Below are 19,557 nucleotides of genomic sequence, written 5' to 3' on the forward strand. Positions count from 1 at the left end.
AAGTCTTCCAAAAAGTTCCAGCATTTGAACTGAGTCTGAGAGGATGGGCCGGAAAGAGAAGCGCAGCCAGACAGAAGAGACAGTATGATCCCAGGCATGAAGTCAGGAAATAGCCTGGTGTGTTTTGGGGACTACCAGCAATTAGGGCAGGGAGTGGTGAGTGTTCAGAATGGGAAGCTAGATTGTGGAGGCTTCCCAGCCATCATCCGGAGTTTACGGACTTTATCTATCAGCCTATATTTATTAAAGGTTTTCTTTGGGAAATAACTAATATATGTACGTGATACAAAATTCAAAAGGGGAAAAAGGTATATAATCAGCCATCACCAGTCTTCCTGCCTGTCCCCATTCCCCAAAGATCCTCCAGAGTTCTCTGGGGCAACCACTGTCACCAGTGTCTTGAGTATCTTTTTCAAGAAATCTCATAAATATACAAACAAATGCAAATTTTTTTTTTTTTACTTAAATGGTATATTAGTTATCTATACCTGTGTAACAAATTACCCCAGAACTTTGTGTCTTAAAGCAACAGGCATTTATTTTTTCCATTTCTGTGAGTCACAGGAATTTGGGAGCAGCACAGACAGGCAGTTCTGGTTCAGGGCTGCTCCTGAAGTTACAACCAAGACCGCAGCGGGGGCTGTGGTAATCTAAGGCGGCGTGGGGCTGAGGGCCCACGTCTAAGCACTCTCATGCGTTTGCAGGAGACCTCGGAATGAATGATCCAAGAAAGAGAGAGAAAGGAAGAAGCTACACTGCCCACTGTCCTTTTTTCTTTTTTCTTCTCTTCTTTTCTTTTTTGGTAATGGTTTTATTGTGACATAACTCATATGCCATGCCATCCATATGAAGTGTATATTCATAGAGTTGTACAACCATTACCACAGTTGACTGTAGGATATTTTCATCATCTCAAGAAGCCTTATACTCTTTAGGTCTCACCCCACAAAGCTCCCCCACCCAACCAACCCAGCTTCTAAGCAACCACTAATTTACTTAATGTCTATTTTAGCCCATTCTGGACATTTCATATAAATGAAATCATACAGGGGCATCTGGCTTGCCTAGTTTGTGGAGCATGCAACTCTTGATCTTGGGGTTGTGGTTTCGAGCTCCATGCTGGGTGTAGAGATTACTTAAAAATGAAATCTTAAAAAAAATAAACAAATGATATCATACAATATGCAGTCTTTGCAACTCCTTTCACTTAGCATAATGTTTTCAAGGTTCATTCGTGTCATAGCATGTGTCAGTAGTTCATTCCTTTTTATGGCCATTTATGGCCATGATGTTGTATTGTATGGAGAAGACCACATTTTGTTTATTCATTCATCAGTTGATGGACATTTGGGTTGTTTCAACTTTTGGCCATTATGAATAGTGCTGCTATGAACATTTTTTTTCCATTGGAGTTCAATTTGCCAACATATAGCATAACACCCAGTGCTCATCCCGTCAAGTGCCCCCCTCAGTGTCTGTCACCCAGTCACCCCAACCCCCTGCCTACCTCCCTTTCCACCACCCCTTGTTCGTCTCCCAGAGTTAGGAGTCTCTCAGGCTCTGTCACCCTCACTGATATTTCCTACTCATTTTCTCTCCTTTTCCCTTTATTCCCTTTTACTATTTTTTATATTCCCCAAATGAATGAGACGATATAATGTTTGTCCTTCTCCGATTGACTTATTTCACTCAGCATAGTACCGTCCATTTCCATCCACATCAAAGCAAATGGTGGGTATTTGTCGTTTCTAATGGCTGAGTAATATTCCATTGTATACATAAACCACATCTTCTTTATACATTCATCTTTCGATGGGCACCGAGGCTCCTTCCACAGTTTGGCTATTGTGGACATTGCTGCTATAAACATTGGGGTGCAGGTGTTCCGGCGTTTCATTGCATCTGTATCTTTGAGGTAAATCCCCAGCAGTGCAATTGCTGGGTCGTAGGGCATTTCTATTTTTAACTCTTTGAGGAATCTCCAGCTATGAACATTTGTGTACAAGTTTTTGCATGGATGTACATTGTCATTTCTCTTGGAAGGAGTGGGATTGGTGTCTCAAATGGCAACTCTGTATTTAACATTTTGAGAAACTACCAGGTTGTTTTCCAAAGTGGCAGCACTACTGTACATTCCCAATAGAAGTATATGAGGGTTCCTATTCATATTATCATCAACACTGGTTGTTATCTGACTTTTTTTTTTTTTTTTAAAGACTTGCCAATGTTTCTGGCTTTATTTTTTTTATTTATTTAAGATAGTCACACACACAGAGAGAGAGAGAGAGAGAGGCAGAGACATAGGCAGAGGGAGAAGCAGGCTCCATGCACCGGGAGCCCGACGTGGGATTCGATCCCGGGTCTCCAGGATCACGCCCTGGGCCAAAGGCAGGCGCTAAACCGTTGCGCCACCCAGGGATCCCTATCTGACTTTTTAAATAATAGGCATCCTACTGGGTGTGAACTGGTATCTTGTGATTTTGATTTGTGTTTCCCTAATGATTCATGGTGTTGAGAGTCTTTTCCTGTGCTTATTGGCCATTTGTATACCTTCTTTGGAGATATTATCTATTAAGATCCTTTGCCTATTTTTTAATTGGGTTATTTTTCTTTTTATCATTGAGTTGTAAGAGTTCTTTGTATACTTTAGATACAAGTCCCTTATATATATGATTTGCAGATATTTTTTTTCCATTCTGTCTTTGTTTCTCTTGATAGTTTTCTTTGAAACACAGAAGTTTTTAATTTATACAAAATCCAGTTTATGTCCTTTTTTCTTGTATTGCTTGTGCTTCTGGTGTCATATCTAAGAATCCTTTGCAAATCTGAGGGCACAAAAATTTTTTAAAGATTTTATTTATTTATTTATTTATTTATTTATTTATTTATTATTATTTTTAAGATTTTATTTATTAAGATTTTATTTATTAAAAAATTTTTTTAAAAAAATATTTTATTTATTTATTCATGAGAGACAGAGAGAGAGAGGCAGAGACACAGGCAGAGGGAGAAGCAGGCTCCATGCAGGGAGCCTGACATGGGACTCGATCCCTGGTCTCCAGGATCAGGCCCTGGGCTGAAGAAAGTGCTAAACTGCTGAGCCACCCAGGCTGCCCAAAATTGTATTTATTTATTTGTGAAAGAGCATGCAAGAGAGAGCATGAGTGGGGATGGGGGCAGAGGAAGAAGGAAAAACAGACTCCCCATTGAGTGCAGAGCCCAACACACTGCTCCATCTTAGGACCCTGAGATCATGATTTAAGCTGAAGGCAGACACTTAACTGACTGAGCCACCCAGGTGCCCCTAAGGGCACAAGAAATTTACCTCTTTTTACCAAGGAGTTTATAGTTTTGGCTTCTTACATTTAGGTGTCTGATCATCTGAGTTAATATTTGTATATTTGGATTAAGGTAAAGGTCCAACTTCATTCTTTTGCATATAGCTATCCAGTTGTCCCAGCACCATTTATTTAAAAGATGATTCTTTTTCAATTGAATGGTCTTGGCACCCTTGTCAAAAATCAATTAACCATAGATATCTGGGTTAATTTCTGGACTCCCTATTCCATTCCACTAGATCAGTGGAATAGATCTGTGTCTGTCTTTATGCAAGTACCATACTGTCCTGATGACTGCTGTTTTGTAGTGAGTTTTCAAATTGAGAAGTATGAGTCCTCCAACTGTATTCCTTTTAGAAGATTGTTTTGGCCATCACACTGCTTTTTATGCTCTAATCTAGATATCACATACTATCACTCTCTTGTTAGGGTTTCCTATTTTAGTGTATAATGAATTACTTTTTCTTAAGAGCTGTATAATAGGGATGCCTGAGCGGCTCAGCGGTTGAGCGTCTGCCTTTGGCTCAAGGCATGATTCCGGGGTTCCAAGATCAAGTCCCACTTCGGGCTCCCTGCAGGGAGCTTGCTTCTCCCTCTGCCTGTGTCTCTGCTTCTTTCTCTCTGTCTCTCATGAGTAAATAAATAAAAAAATCTAAAAAAAAAAAAAAAGCTGCATAATATACTTTTGCATAGATGTGTCATCCTTTATTTTATCAATAGTTATGTTTATAATATTTTACTATAACAATATTTCAGTGGATAATGTTGTATATAAATAATTTGACACATATGTGAGTATAAGGATAAAAAAGAGCAGCATTGCTAGATTAAATGGTCTGTATATTTACAATTTTGACAGATCCAGCCATAGTCCCCTCTATAGACGTTGTACAGAGTTAACTCCTAGCAGCAATGTATAAAAGGACGTGTTACCCCACTTCCTTTTCTTTTTTTTAAATTTTTATTTATTTATGATAGTCACAGAGAGAGAGAGAGAGGCAGAGACATAGGCAGAGGGAGAAGCAGGCTCCATGCACCGGGAGCCCGACGTGGGATTCGATCCCGGGTCTCCAGGATCGCGCCCTGGGCCAAAGGCAGGTGCCAAACCGCTGCGCCACCCAGGGATCCCTCCACTTCCTTTTCAACTGAGTATGTTATCAAATATTTTTGCCAACCTGATGGGTAAAAAATACTCTTATAGTAATAATTTGCCTTTTTCTAATTATGAGTGAAGTCAAGCACCTTTTATTTTATTTTTTTTTTAAGATTTTTTATTTATGTATTCATGAGAGACACAGAGGGAGAAGCAGGCTCCATGCAGGGTGCCCGATGCAGGGCTCTATCTTGGGACTCTGGGATCACACACTGAGCCAAATGCAGATGCTCAACCTGCTGAGCCACCCAGGTGTCCCAGTCAAGCACCTTTTATATATATCTTTTCTTTAAACTGTCAGCTCATATATATGTATATATACATATATAATTTTTTTATTAAGTTAATGGTGTTTTCCCTCTTTGATACATAAGAACTTTTTGTGGGGCACCTGGCTGGCTCAGTCAGTAGAACATGCAACTCTTGATCTCAGGGTTGTAAGTTCAAGCCCCACACTGGGTATAGAGCTTACTTAAAAATAAAATCTTTAAAACAAAAAAAAACTTTTTATATATTAAGAAAGTTAGCTCTTTTTCTGTGATACAAGTTATAAATATTCCCAGTTGATCTTTTGACTTTGTCTTTGGATGTTTTCCCCATAGTGAAATTTGTTTTTTCTCATAATCAAATTGTCAGTTCCGTCCTGGGTTTTGTGTGATACCTAGAACAGACTTGAAATGTTTTAAGCAGGGGGAGACATATCACATCCAGCTGTCAATGGGGAGGACGGGTTGGAAGAGTTGGAGGAGTCAAGAGGACAGGAGCTGAACTATTCTTATTCAGAAAGCCTCTCTTTTTTTTTTTTTTAAATTTTTATTTATTTATGATAGAGAGAGAGAGAGAGGCAGAGACACAGGCAGAGGGAGAAGCAGGCTCCATGCACCGGGAGCCTGACGTGGGATTCGATCCCGGGTCTCCAGGATCGCGCCCTGGGCCAAAGGCAGGCGCCAAACCGCTGCGCCACCCAGGGATCCCCAGAAAGCCTCTCATTTGTGTCTTTTTCTTTTCATTCCCTGTTTGTTATTCATCATTACCAACCTTACTTTAATCTCAGAAAAGTTTAATGGTATAATGAGAGCCCTGGACCAGGAGTCTGTGCCTGGCACATAGTAGGTGCTTAATAAGTGTCTGTTGAATGAGTGAATGGTGACATCTGATTTAAGTTCTAGCTCTACCATCCACTCCTTTGGAGGCAGCATATTCAGTGGTCAGACAACCTGAATTTGAATGCTAAGTGTGGCATTATCAACTGTCTTTAAGAAGGTTACACAATTTCTGAGTCTCAGTTTTCTCATCTATAAAATAAGGTAACAGAGAGAGAGAGCACAAGAGGGAGGGATAGAGGGAGAGGGAGAGAGAATCTCAAGCAGACTCCACGCTCAGTGTTGTGCCCCATGCAAGGCTGGATCTCATGACCCTGAATTCAGGACCTGAGCCAAAATCAAGAGTCCAATGTTTAACCGACTGAGCCACTTGGGTGCCACTTGGGTATTTGCTTTTAGGCTTGAGAGTTACCAGGGCCTAGAAGTTGGGCTTAGAAAGATGAATAGGGTGGCTGCTGCAGGGGTGGACTGAATGGAGGCTTGGTGGGAGGCTAGGAGCCCATTGTCCTGTTAAGAGGTACAGGGAGAGGAGGGGGGAAGAGGGGAGACCTGTTTAGGAGACTAGGGGCTCTCTGGGGTGAGGACCAGGTAGGTGTTACAGATGACTCCAGGTTTCCTCCTTGGATGTTTGGGTCTCTGGACTGACATTCCCATACATGCAGGGGAAGGTCAGGTCAGTTTGGGAAACACTGAGTTGGCAGGCCCTCTGGGATGTGCAAGAGGAAAGGTCTGGCAAGCAATTGGCTATTAGGGCTGGAAGCTTAGGGGAAGAGGTCTCAGCTGGAGACAGAGATGTGAGGCATCATCGAATGAGTCTGAGGGTGGGTGAAATTGCCCCATGGAGAATGTGTGCTGGGAGAAGGGGAGAGACTAGAAACACCGACCTTTAATAGGCAGGTGGAGGAGGAACCAGAAAAGGAGCCAGAGCAGCTGCTCAGATTAGCAGCTGAGAAACCAAGAAGGATGGCCTTGAAAGGACACCTGCCTAGAAGAGCCAGAGGGGGCCCAGAAGGGATAGACCCTCTGGAAGGGCCTGGTCCGAGCTGGAGGGACGGGATAGGCTGCAGGGAGAGCCGTGGGAGAATCAGGAACCAGGAACTGGGGACTGAATTCCCCCCCAGAAGAGAGAGCAGTCAGTACAAAGGCCTCCAGGTGGAGCTGAACTTAACATGTTTTCAGGGACAGAAAGGAGGCCAATGTGGCCCCCGTGTAGGGAGTGGAAGCCTGGAGGGGAAGGTGGGCAGCCTGTGTCAGCACTTTATTCTGAATGTATGGGGTGAGCTTTTGGAGGGCGCTAAGCAGGGGAGTGGTACCATCCATTTCCATGGATACTGAGCAGAGAACAGCTGATGATGGGATAAGCGTGGGAGCTGAGAACTAGTTAGGAGGCCACGGTGGTCGTCCAGGAGGGAGATCATGGCGGCTTGGACAGATGGGTGCAGTGGAGATGGGGAGGGGAGGTCAGATAGATTCTGGATATTTTTGGAGGTTGAGCCAGTAGACCTTGGGAATGGATTGGATTGGTGAGGGGAAGGGGGGGGTCAGGGTGCCTCCGAGTATCTGGGTGCTAGATGGGGGGGGGTGGTGGTAAGCCCAGGCACAGGGGTCCCGACCCCCAGCATCCCAGGCTGACAGGCACTCAGGTTGGGCCTGGATCTACAAATCCAGTGATTGGGGGTGACTGTTAGGAGATGCTCAGTCTCCCTTGTAATAGAAGCACCTGCCCTGGGGAGCAGAGCCAGTGCTCAGACTTGGTAGCAAGGGGCCTATAGACACCGTCCTTCCCTTAGAGGGGCTCATTCTGTTGGAGGTTTTCCCTAGTGCTCTGAGTGCACAGGGTGATGGGGAAGCAGTCCCTTGGAAAGCTGTGGTCTCAGTGTGGACACAGACTCTTCACTGGGCTCCTCTCAGCCCCATATGCAGCCTGATCCTTTCCTTACCCCCCAGGGAGGGGACCCCCCCACCCAGGGACACAGGCAGCTGGCCATATGTTCTGTTCTGTGCTGGATTGCTTCTCTGTGTACCTCCCCTTTTCCAAGAGGTGTACTGTTTTGTAAAGTTATCATTGTTTTTAGTAGAAAACTAGGAACTAGAAATGAGCAAAATCTCACACTCCCAGAATCAGTCATTCTTAACTGCTTGGCCTACACTCTTAACAATATAAAGTACTGGTTGCGAGCAGGCTCTGGAGGCAGACACTTGGGTTCAAACTTGCCGGCTAGTTTTGCAATTTAACAGCTGTGTGACTTTGGATAACTTGGATAACCTCTCTGTGCCTCAGTGTCCTCATCTGTAAAAAGAAAATAATAATGCAGGTTATTGTGCAAATTAAATGAACTAGGATATGTAAAGATTATAGTGCCTGGCATGGTAAGTTCTCCAGAACTATTTGCTATAACTAAGTAAGTGTTTTTTCCCCCAAAGTGAAATGATATTATATGTTTGTTTTTGCAGCCTCTGGAAACCTAACATATCATAAGTATTTTCTATATCATTAAATCTTCCTCAGGAGCTACCTGAGGAAATTTATATTAGAGTTTCATAGCTGAGTGATAGGAGAGAGCTCTATTCCTGTATTGCTGGATCTTAAGTTGCTTCTTTCTCTCCATTCTTTATTTTTTTGAAGATTCTATTTATTTATTCATGAGAGACACAGAGAGAGAGAGGGAGGCAGAGACACAGGCAGAGGGAGAAGCAGGCTCCATGCAGGGACTCTATCCCGGGACCGCAGGCAGCTCTAAACCACTGAGCCACCCGGGCTGCCCTCCATTCTTCCTTTATTATTTCTCCCTCTCCTCCTCTTGTTTCTCTCTTTTTTTCAAAGATTTATGTTTATTTTAGAGAGAGCATGTGTGTACAGTGGGGAGGGGCAGACGGAGAGAGTAAGAGAGGCTCCCAAACAGATTCCATGCTGGGCTCTAAGTGTAGGGGGGGGCAAGGGGTGGGGGTGGGCAGCCACAGGTTGAGCTCACAACCCTGAGATCAGGACCTGAGCCAAAACCGAGAGTCAGATGCGTAACCCACTACACCACCCAGGTGCCCCTCATTTTTCTCTTAAGTAACAATGTGACAGACATCCTTGTAGTTCAATCTGAGAGCGTATCCATGAGTGTTTTCTTAGGATAAGTTCTCGGAAATTGGCAAATCAGTCAAAAGAGGTTTAGAGACTTTCATTTTTATGTTTTTGTGATTAATCCGTTATTTCCGAGAGTTATATTTGATCTGTGCATTGCCATTCTTTGTTGCTTTAATTCCGAGTGAGAATCTCTGGCAATAGTCACTTAGTAGTAGTCAACTCCTGCCCGCCTTATGGCTTCCATAGGTAACTCTTTCACATGCTTCTGAATCCAAAATGTGCAGCGGGTTCTCAGTGCAATGTCTCCATCCCCTCCAATGTCTCCATGCCCTCCTGTCCTCCAGCCACTCAGTTCCTCTTCTTAGAAGTCACCAAGGTTGGGACGCCTGGGTGCCTCAGGGGTTGAGCGCCTGCCTTCAGCTCAGGGCGTTTTCCTGGAGACCCAGGATCGAGTCCCACATCGGGCTCCCTGCATGGAGCCTGCTTCTCCCTCTGCCTGTGTCTCTGCCTCTCTCTCTCTTTCTCTGTGTCTCTCATGAATAAATAAATAAAATCTTAAAAAAGTCACCAAGGTTATCAGTGTCTTGTAGACACTTCCAGAAATATTTGATGTCCATGCAAACACACACACACGTACACATACACACACGGTTTCCCCACTCCTTACAGAGTGCTAGCCCTGCACCACGTCTGTTACTCTGGACCTTGCCTTGCACTTAGCACACCCATATGCCATCCCACATCAGCACATATAAAGGGCTTCCTTCGTCTCTTTCGTGACAGCTTGGTGCTCCACTGCATGGATGTGCTCTAACCAGTGTTCTATTGGTTATTTCTGATGTTTACTTCTTACACACTATGGTATGTAGCCTTTTTAAAGTCAGCTTCTACGGAAAGTATAACACACTTAGGAGTACAGAAATTGTCACCTCTATGACTCAGTAATTTACACAAAGTGAACATGCCTATAGAAATAGTACACAGATCAGGAATCCTCATGTCCTCTTCCAATCACTGCCCCCAAAGGTATGCACTATCCTGACTTTTCTTCCTGTAAGTTAGTTTTGCCTGCCTTTGATTTGTAAATAAATGGGATCACACTTTTTCTCAATTGTATGGTTCTAAGATGCAGCAAATTGTTGCACACAGCAAGTTTGTTCTTTCTCAGACAAGATCCTGCTCTGGTGTGAGGGTGAGGGTGGTGGCAGTGGGGGGAGGGAGCAGGCTCTCTGGTGTCTTCTCTTAGGAGGGCACTGATCCCGTCAGGATAATTACCTCCCAAAGGCCCCACCCCCCCAAATACAATCGCACTGGGGATTAAGGCTTCTACATATGAATTTTGTGGAGACACAGTTCAGTCTATAGCAAGCCTCTGTGGAGTCCTGAGGACAGATAGCCCTGGGGACAGCTGGTCTGACCCCCAGGAAAGGGTAGCAGCTGTGGTGTGTCCTGTATGGAAGAGGCCACTGAACAAAAACAGAGGCCTCCCTTTTGGAGTGTCCAGCTCAGCACATGTCCCTTGAGGGTGGTGTAACAGTGTTATAATGAGACACTATTACAAGAGCTGCGCATAAAATGAATCATTAGAAAGCTTTATATGGGGGCCCCTGGGTGGCTCAGTCAGTTAAGCATCTGACTCCTGATTTCAGCTTAGGTCACGAGTTCAAGTACCACATTGGGCTCCATGCCCATCATGGAGCCTACTTAAGGAAAAAAAAGCTTTCTATAAAGGCATATTTACAGCACAAGCTTTAAAGAAAATAACACCTGAGTGTATCATATATTTGCTCTTACTAATTCTTCACTACTTCTGGTCTCACTCAGGTTTCATTACCAAAACTCAAGTGTCACCCTTCTTTTTAACTGTCTTTTAGTTTCTTAATTATTTTTTTAAAACTTAAGAGGATTTCATATGGCCTGGCATAGATGGAAAAGGATGGACATAATAATATAGTTTTTGTTATAAAAATATTATATGCAGATGTTAGACACTTTCAACAGTACAGGATGGCACACAATGAAGTGTCCCCACTCCCCCTCCCTTCCTGCCCATTTCCCAGGCCACCTCTCAGAGGTATCCACCATTAAATTGCTTCTATATACTTCTATAAACCTTTACAGATATGCAAGCTTATATGTGTGTTCTTTGAAAAAAATCAATATCTTGAGTGATGTTTTTAAATTTCATGAGTAATATATGAAGACATTCATTCTGAAGAGCTGAAATGTTTCATAAAGGCTAAAGTCCCCACCCCCTCCCTGCCCAGAGGCCACCACTCATATAAATTAAATTTCCATTTTCCCCCCAATCTCTTTCTGTGCATTTACGTAAACACTCATGAGGCAAATATATTATGTCATTTTCTGCATTCCCCCCTACTGACTTTCTTCCTCTCACTCCCTCATGGTAAAGTACTCAGAACACAAATTTTACCATTTTAACAATTTTTTTAAGTGCACAATATTGTGTACTACATTCATCTCTCTCTCTTCCAGAACTCTTTTTCATCTTGTAAAACTCTGTCCCTTTTTTATATTTTTGAGAGATTTTATTTAGGGCAGCCCAGGTGGCACAGTGGTTTAGTGCCACCTTCAGCCCAGGGCATGATCCTGGAGACCCAGGATAGAGTCCCGTGTTGGGCTTCTACATGGAGCCTGCTTCTTCCTCTGCCTGTGTCTGTGCCTCTCTCTCTGTGTGTGTGTGTGTGTGTGTGTCTCATGAATAAATAAAATATTTTTAAAAATAAATATTTTATTTATTTACTTGTTTATGAGAGAGAGAGAAAGAGAGAGAGAGAGAGCATGGAGGGTGCAGAGGGAGAAGCAGACTCCTCAGTGAGCAGGGAGCCTGATGCTGGAATATGAGCTGAGCCCAAGGCAGACGCTTACCCACTGAGCCATCCAGGCGCCCCTTTCTGTCCCCTTTAAACACTAATCCCCCATACTCCTCCCTCAGCCCTTGGCGACCAACATCCTATTTCCTGTCTCTGTGAATTTGACTGTTCTGGGGACCTCAAGTAAGTGGCATCCTACAGTGTCTTTCTGTGACTAGCACATTGCACTGAACACAATGTCCTCAAGGTTCCTCCATGTTGTAGCATGTGTCAGAATTCCGTTCCTTTTTAAGGCTGAATAACATCACTGTATGTAGACCACCTTCTGCTGTTCTGAACCATGAAGGAGTGTGCCCATGCACGATCTCTACCTGTTCATAGATCAGAGAGGAGAGGGGCTTCAGAGCATGGCCCTGCCCTACATGGGCTGGGTCTGACCCCAGCTGTGTTATCTCTAGCTATGTGACCTTGGGCACATCATTTAACCTTTCTGGACCTGTTTCTTCATCTATAAAATGGGAATAACAATTCATTAATAAACATAGAGCAGTTAGAACAATGCCTGAAACACAGAAAACACTGACTACATGCTTGACTTTTTAAAATAACAATTCCCTGGTGCCTGGCTGGCTCAGTGGGTAGAGCATGTGAGTCTTGATCTTATGAGACTGAGCGCTTCCTACTGCGCTACGAGGCACCCGAGTCCTGATCTTAGGGTCAGAGTTCAAGCCCCATGTTGGGCATGGAGCCTCCCTTTTTTTTTTTTTTTTTAAGGTTTTATTTATTTATTGAAGAGAAAAAGAGCAAGTGGCAGGGAGGGGCAGAGGGAGAAGCAGACTCCCCAGTGAGCAAGGAGCTTGACATAGGACTCCATCCCAGGACTCTGGGATCATGACCCAAGCCAAACACAGACACTTAACTAACTGAGCCACCTGGGTGCCCAGTCATGGAACCTACTTAACATTTAAAAAATAAATAAAATTACAATTGCTTTATTTATTTATTTTTGGGTGGGGGGAGAGGGGGCACAGAGGGAGAGGGAGAAGGAGAGAGAGAATTGGAAGCAGGCTCCATACCCAGCATGGAGCTGGATTCAGGGCTCAACACCAGGACCCTGAGATCATGACCTGAGCTGAAATCAGGAGTTGGACCCTTAACCGACTAAGCCACTCAGGTGCCCCAAAAGTACAATTGCTCTTTGCAGCAGACGTCACGTTCAGAAAGTTTGCTGTGTCATTCCTTACAGAGCTGCTCATTCCTTCTGGCTGTTCCAGAGCATGTTCATCCTTCTTAAAAACCATAGATGGGATCATACTCTACATTGTATTGTGTGCCTTAGCTTTTTAAATTTCTTAATACATCTCAGGTTTTCCACGACAACATATACAATTGTTCACCACTTGTTTTAATGGCTTTGTAGTATTCCGTGGCATGGATATACCATACTTTATTTAATCAGTTCCCTCTTAATAGACATTGCCATCCTCTCTTATAAAGACGGTGGTGCAGTGAATACCCTGTATGCACCTTTCATGTACATGCACAAGCCCAGCCATGGGATACATTTGAGGCAAGGGATAAGTACCTTTAGGATTTGTATGGATATTGCCACGTTGTTCTCCAAGCAGAGTGTCTGAGCCACCTTCACACGCCATAGACCACGAGGCATACCCTCATCACAGTGATGCTGCCGACCACTCAGTCTATGTTGTGGCCTTGAGAAGTAAATATCACCATTTCTCTGATGACAGAACTGAGGTTCAGAGAGGTGAAATGACTTGTCCAAGGACACATAGATAAAAGCTGTTTGCCCAATACATGCATGTGATACAGACCTAAAAAAGAATAACACATTATTGTAACAGGACCAGGTTTGGCTACATGTGATAGGAAAACCCAAAATAATTGTCTAATGACCCCAGGTTCTAGTCTCTTATGTTAAACAGATGCCCAAGAGTTAGGTGGTTCAGAGCTGGTATGGTAGCCCTGAAGTCAAGAGCTCTCTCTTTTTTTTTTAAGATTTATTTATTTGAGAGAGATAGCATACACGAGTGGGGGAGGGGCAGAGGGAGAGGAAGAGAGAGAGAATCTTAAGAACACTCCCTACTGAGCATGGAACCCAATGTGGGGGTCAATCCCATGACCCTAAGATCATGACCTGAGCTGAAATAGAGTCGGAGGTTTAACTATCTGAGCCACCCAGGTGCTCAGGTGGGGTGAGATCCTCATTCTCATTGTTGAAGATGAATGTGAGAGCCTTAGACATCCCCTCTGCCTTCTAGGCTGCAGGGTGGAGGAATGGATTAAGAAAAAGGGGCAAAGAGCACATTCTAGCATCCTGAAAAATCTGTTTATATAAAGTTATTTTCCTTGAGGACACATAACACATCGGCATGCATTTTTACCTACCCATGTGGCCTAGTCATGTAGCTGCAAAGAAAGCTGGAAAATGCAGTCTCTGTATTCAAGGGTCAAGTTCTCAGCTAAAAACTGGGGCTTCTAATAGTAAGGAAGATGTTGTAGCAAAGTACTGGTCTCCATCATGATTATGTGTAAAAATTAAGCTTATCGCCTTCCCCACTTCACCAGTAATAATTTATATATCTCTTCTCACCTGCCAATTGATTCTCACAAAAGCACTGTGAAATGAGTAGGGTGGATGTCATGACCCCCATTTTACAGATGAAGAAAATAAGGCCCAGAGATGTAAACTGACTTTGCCTAAAGCAACCCAGTGAATGGGTGGGAAGCGAAGAATGGGAGTTTAGCTTCCTGTTGAGGCCATGCAAGGTGGACTGTGTCTCATGGCTTCAAGGAGAAAGGCTCCGTTTGGTGCTAGTATATCTTTAACTCCTCTCACACTATTAAGTCTCTTAAACAGAGAGAGCGAGCTCAGAGCATTTGGCAGGCAAAAGTATCCAGCTAGAATCTAAGAACGTTGTTTTGGTTTCATTATATTTATAGTTTCCTTCTATTTGTGGCAAATGATCCTGGTTTCCTTTTCTATGATAGTGATATAAAGCTTACTTTTTAAGTAAATGCCTCTAAGTTAAAAAGTGAGTCTATTTAAAGAAAAATGTTAAGTAAAGACCTGTCTGGGTTTAAATACAGATCCCACCACTGACTAGCTCTGTGACATGGGATATGATACTTGATTCCTCTGAGCCTGTTTTCTCCTCTGTAAAATGAGGATGATGATTTTTCCCATCATATAGATTTGTTGCAGCATTAAACAAGATCATGATGTCAGGAGCTCTGCATCCTGGCACAGTTAGGCACTCAATACCGTTTATTAGCATTAGTATCACATTATGAATATTCCTTTTTTTTAAAAAAGATTTTATTTATTTATTCATGAGACACACACAGAGGCAGAGACATAGGCAGAGGGAGAAGCAGGCTCCCTGCGGGGAGCCCGATGTGGGACTCCATCCTGGGACTCCAGGATCATGCCCTGAGCCAAAGGCAGATGCACAACCTCTGAGCCACCCAGACATCCTTCATTATGATGAATATTCCTATTATTAATTTTGTTGCAACACTTTCAGAGCGCTTGGAGCAGAGGAAATCAGTGGACTGTAGGGTAATGGATAGAGGTGCCCCACCCGAGGGTGCCTTCCCCTATACCAGTGGTTCTCAACCAGGGGCACTTTTGTCCCCCCGGGGACATTTGGCAATATCTGGAGGTCAGATACTATTTTTTATTATGACTGGGGGTCATAATAAAAAAACATGGTGGTGGTGCCCCTGGCATCTAGCAGATAGAGGTGGGGAAGGATACTCAATATCCCACAAGGCACAGGACAGCCCCCCCCCCCCCCCCCCCCCCGCCATCATGAAGAATTACAGAGTCAAGTGTTAAAAATGTTCCCATTGAGAAGCCCTCCTCCACAGGGCACCCTGCACCTGTGTCTGTTTTCCAAAAGAGACTTGAACTCAGACTCCAAAGACCTCAGCCTGAGTTTCCTCATCTAGGACATGAGGGTGCTGAAACCTGCCAGCTCCTGATGGTTGAACCCCGGGGTCACTTCCTTGTTCTAGACTGTCCCTTGTGATCTCTTCCTCTCTTCCCCCAGGTCCAGGGAAACCATCTGATAGGCTCCCCCCCACTCCATTTTGCTTGATTTCTGGGTGTTTCCCATTCCCTGAGCAGCCTCTGGGGTCCCACCGCCACCACCTACAACGCTGCAGAGCAGAGGAGGCAGAGAGTTGAGGGAGAGATGGAGAGGTCCCACCCCCGTCTCCCAGCACCCTGTGATTCGGGTCTCAGCCCCTCTCTGCTTCCTTGCTAGCACTCCTTGACATGCATAACTATTCTGTTGTTGGCTTGATTGTATTTCCACACACACACACCTCTTCTTCTGGGGACCTCGCCTCCAGCGTCCCCACACCTTGCACAATGCCCGGCACATGCGTGGCACTCGGGATTTACACGTGCAGTGTAGAAGGAAGAGCCTGAGAGAGGAGGGGGCGAGGGGCTAGATCCAGAGGAGGAGGAGAGGCGGGGACAGAGGAGGAGGAGGAGGCCTGCTGAGGGGAAGAGGGTGGAGGCCACACCTGAGCGCGATCGCGACGGCCCTCGAGAGAGCGAAGGGCTGTGAAGAGCAGAGGAAGACCGAGGAAGATAAAGGGGTGGCCCTGAAGGGGAGGAATGGGAGGCGCGGGAGCCCGGAGAGCCGGCGGCCAGGAAGGGAACTCCTGGGGGGCTGGGCGGGGGGGGGGGGGGGGGGGGGGGGCTGCAGAGCCGAGAGGCCGCCCCCGGGCGCCCGGCGGGATGCAGTCTCCATGGAAACGGGGATGCTCCGCGAGGGAGAGGAAGCGCGGCACGCGGGAGGGGGGCGGAGAGCTGGGGGGTGGGGTGGCCCCTTCTCGGGCTCCCTTCCTCCCCCCGCCCCCGCCTTCTGGGGAGGCGGGAGCCACCTGGGCGGGAGCCCCCAGACCGCCTGGGCGCTCCTTCTCCCCCCTTCCCCCTCCGTCCCGGGCATTGGACCCTCCTCCTGTCTCCGACTGGGGCCTGGAGGGCCTTGCAGAAATGTCGAGGATGTGGGGGTGGGGGTGTGGAAGGGATGGGTTGACCTCATACTGCGCCGCAGGGCTCAGTCCCGAGCCTTCTGTCTCCCTAATTCGGCAGCCCGGGACTTACCTGCCCACAGCTCCCGAATTCACATCTAGCATCTCCGGTACCGATTTCCCCCAGAGCTTCCCTCTCCGTTTGGGTGTCTAAAGTGCACCTTCGAGTTTATCAAGTTCTTTAGCTCCCCAAGCTCATTCTCACCCCCGGGCTTCCTGCATTTGCCATCCCCTTTGCCAGGAACTCTTCCCAGCCCCCAAGCAGCTCACTGTACTCTAGCTGGGATTCACCTTGGAGGAAGCCTTAAATGTGTGTGTGTGTGTGTGTGTGTGTGTGTGTGTGTGTGATCACAGTGCTGTGGGGGATCCCTGCATCAGATGAGGAGCATAACCTAGGCGTGTGGGGGACACTGTCGTGTCACGGGAGGGCGGCAGGGGAGGTCACAGGAGTCCAAACCTTAGAGCAAGGGGCTCCAGGCACTGGCAGATGGGTCTGGGGCCTAGGGAACACTTCCTTGAACTGTAGGAGGGGGAGAGACCAGACAAAAATGAGGGCGTCCCCTCCCCCAACTAGATGGACCTCATAGACTGAGGGCAGAACTGGCCCCCATCCCCTCTTTGTTATCATTGTCATCTAAAACTCAGGCTAGGGGATCCCTGGGTGGCGCAGCGGTTTAGCGCCTGTCTTTGGCCCAGGGCGTGTTCCTGGAGACCCAGGATCGAGTCCCGCGTCGGGCTCCCTGCATGGAGCCTGCTTCTCCCTCTGCCTATGTCTCTGTCTCACTCTCTGTGACTATCATAAATAAATAAAAAATTAAAACTCAGGCTACGCACCCCATGGGCCTGGTGTGGAACCTTAGGGTCTCAGACAGTCACCTTGTTGTTAGCGGGGCTGTCAGGCACTAAGAGGGCAACATGGAGCTGCAGACACACTCATAGGTCACTGGGCAGGCTGCTCACCGGCAGGCTGGCAGCAGGGGAAGGTCACTGCCCCTCTTGCTTACTGAGCTCGGTTGGCTGTGATTGGCTTGGCTGTGATTGGCTGTGTGGGGCGTGCACTTCTCTCGGAGCCAGTTGATCACCAGAGGAATGCAATGTGCTGATTGGCTCAGACTTCGGTCCCATCTACTTGACTGGGCTCTGGGAAGAGTCTACCTGTACTAAGTGGGTTGGGATCGGCAGAGGTGGGTCACTAAACAGAGACTGAGTGGACCCCAAGGTGGGGGAACCAAGCAGCGGCCTATTTCAATAGAAGGCGCTTCTTGGCCTCGCCCCTTCTCCCCTCCCCCACCATGACACTAAGCTCCAACCTCCTTATTTGTGTGACTATTATTTTTATCATTATGACTAGTTTTGGTAATAATAACATTTATCCAGGATTTACTAGGTCAGGCAATTACATTTGCTGCCTCCTGTAATCTTTACAATCACTTGAATACTGTCATTATTACCATTTTACAGATGAGAGAGCTGAGGCTCCAAGGGGAAAGAACTGGCTTGACGTCACACCTCTAGGAAAAAAACTGTATCAGGATTGGGGCCCCAGCCCTCTCCTTTGCCCTAATGGACATTTCCCCCACTAACCACGAGCTTTGTGAGGGTAAAGCCCAAGTAACACACCCTGCTGCTGCCTTGTATAGTGCCTGGCACCCAGTGGGCCTTCAGCGAGGAAATGCGAGGCCCTGTGCTGAGTGTCCTACACACATCCTTCGATCCTTGCCACCACCCCGTGTGGTGGTAACCATGATTTCCATGATGAGACACCAACAGGCCAAATCCCCAAAGTCGTACACTGAGTAGGTGAAAGACCTTACCCCAGTCTATGCTCTGAACACAGTGCTCAACTGTGTGAATGAGAACGTGTGTCCAGTGTCTTGAAGAAAAGGAAATGGAGCTCAATAATAGTTGTTGAATGAATGACAAAAAGAAATCAAGAATGATAAGGATGGGAGGGAGTAAGCATGGTCAGTTTGCTAAAGGGAGCTGAGAGAGGTGATCATGGATTGCTCTTTTCTTGTATTTCGAGGAAAGCTTCCCGGAGGAGTTGTTTGATGGGAGGCATAATGGGCCCCTGGAAAGTTCTGCTCTCTCCGAGGCAAGAAGCCAGCCCAGATCCAGGGAAGCGGTTAACAGGCCGGTTGACTGGCCGAGGAGCGGGAGGGCGCGGCCTGCGGGGGCCCTGGCTCTGGGGAGTACTCAACCCCTTCTCTCTTCCTCCCTGACCATGGCGGTGCACCGGCCTCGGCCCCCTCAGCTCTGTGCCTCGTGCTGGGCTGCATGATCTTCCCCGACGGCTGGGACGCCGAGACCATCCGGGACATGTGCGGGACCAAGACTGGGAAGTATTCCCTGGGGGACTGTTCGGTGCGCTGGGCATACATCCTGGCCATCATCGGCATCCTCAACGCCCTCATCCTCTCCTTCCTCGCCTTCGTGCTGGGCAACCGGCAAACAGACCTGCTGCAGGAGGAGCTCAAGCAGGAGAACAAAGGCGAGTGCACGTCCGGGGTGGGGCGGGGGTGGGGGGGGGTGTCATCCAAAAACTGGAAAAAGTGCACACAGTCCAACCACCTTAAAAGCAATTTGGCGTTATTGCTCAAGTCCGAACATTTGCATGCCTGGGACCCAGCAATCCCAACTATGAGTAGAAACTCATGAGAAACGTTTAAGAATGCTCTTGGCAGTGGTTTCAAAATAGCAAACCACTAAAAAACAACCTACATGGCCACTGACAGGAGGATGGATAAATAGTGATATATTCATATCATGGAATAGGGTATAACTGAAAATGAAGGCACTGCAGTTATAGGTAACAGAATGGATACATCTTGGAAACAATATTGAGACGGGGGTGGGGAATGGGGGAGTGGGGATCAAACTCCAGAACATGACAGAGTGATATTTTTATGAAGCTCAATCAAAAACCAAGAGATGCTAACTAATGTATGGTTTAATCATAAATATATTTATGGCTGTACTGTCT

General features: G+C 46.2%; 1 protein-coding gene across 2 annotated transcripts in view; it reads left to right on the plus strand.

The window, feature by feature from the left end:
• The window catches only part of LHFPL4 (LHFPL tetraspan subfamily member 4), a 33,682-nt gene that overhangs the window by 8,167 nt on the left and 5,958 nt on the right, over positions 1 to 19,557 (plus strand). For both annotated transcript variants that reach the window (XM_072722201.1, XM_072722202.1), the window contains exon 3: positions 18,829 to 19,065. In XM_072722201.1, the coding sequence (XP_072578302.1) occupies positions 18,829 to 19,065 (237 nt within the window). The remainder of the gene's footprint in view (positions 1 to 18,828; positions 19,066 to 19,557) is intronic.

This window comes from Vulpes vulpes, chromosome 9 (assembly GCF_048418805.1).
Source record: "Vulpes vulpes isolate BD-2025 chromosome 9, VulVul3, whole genome shotgun sequence".
In the NCBI taxonomy this organism is placed as follows: domain Eukaryota; kingdom Metazoa; phylum Chordata; class Mammalia; order Carnivora; family Canidae; genus Vulpes; species Vulpes vulpes.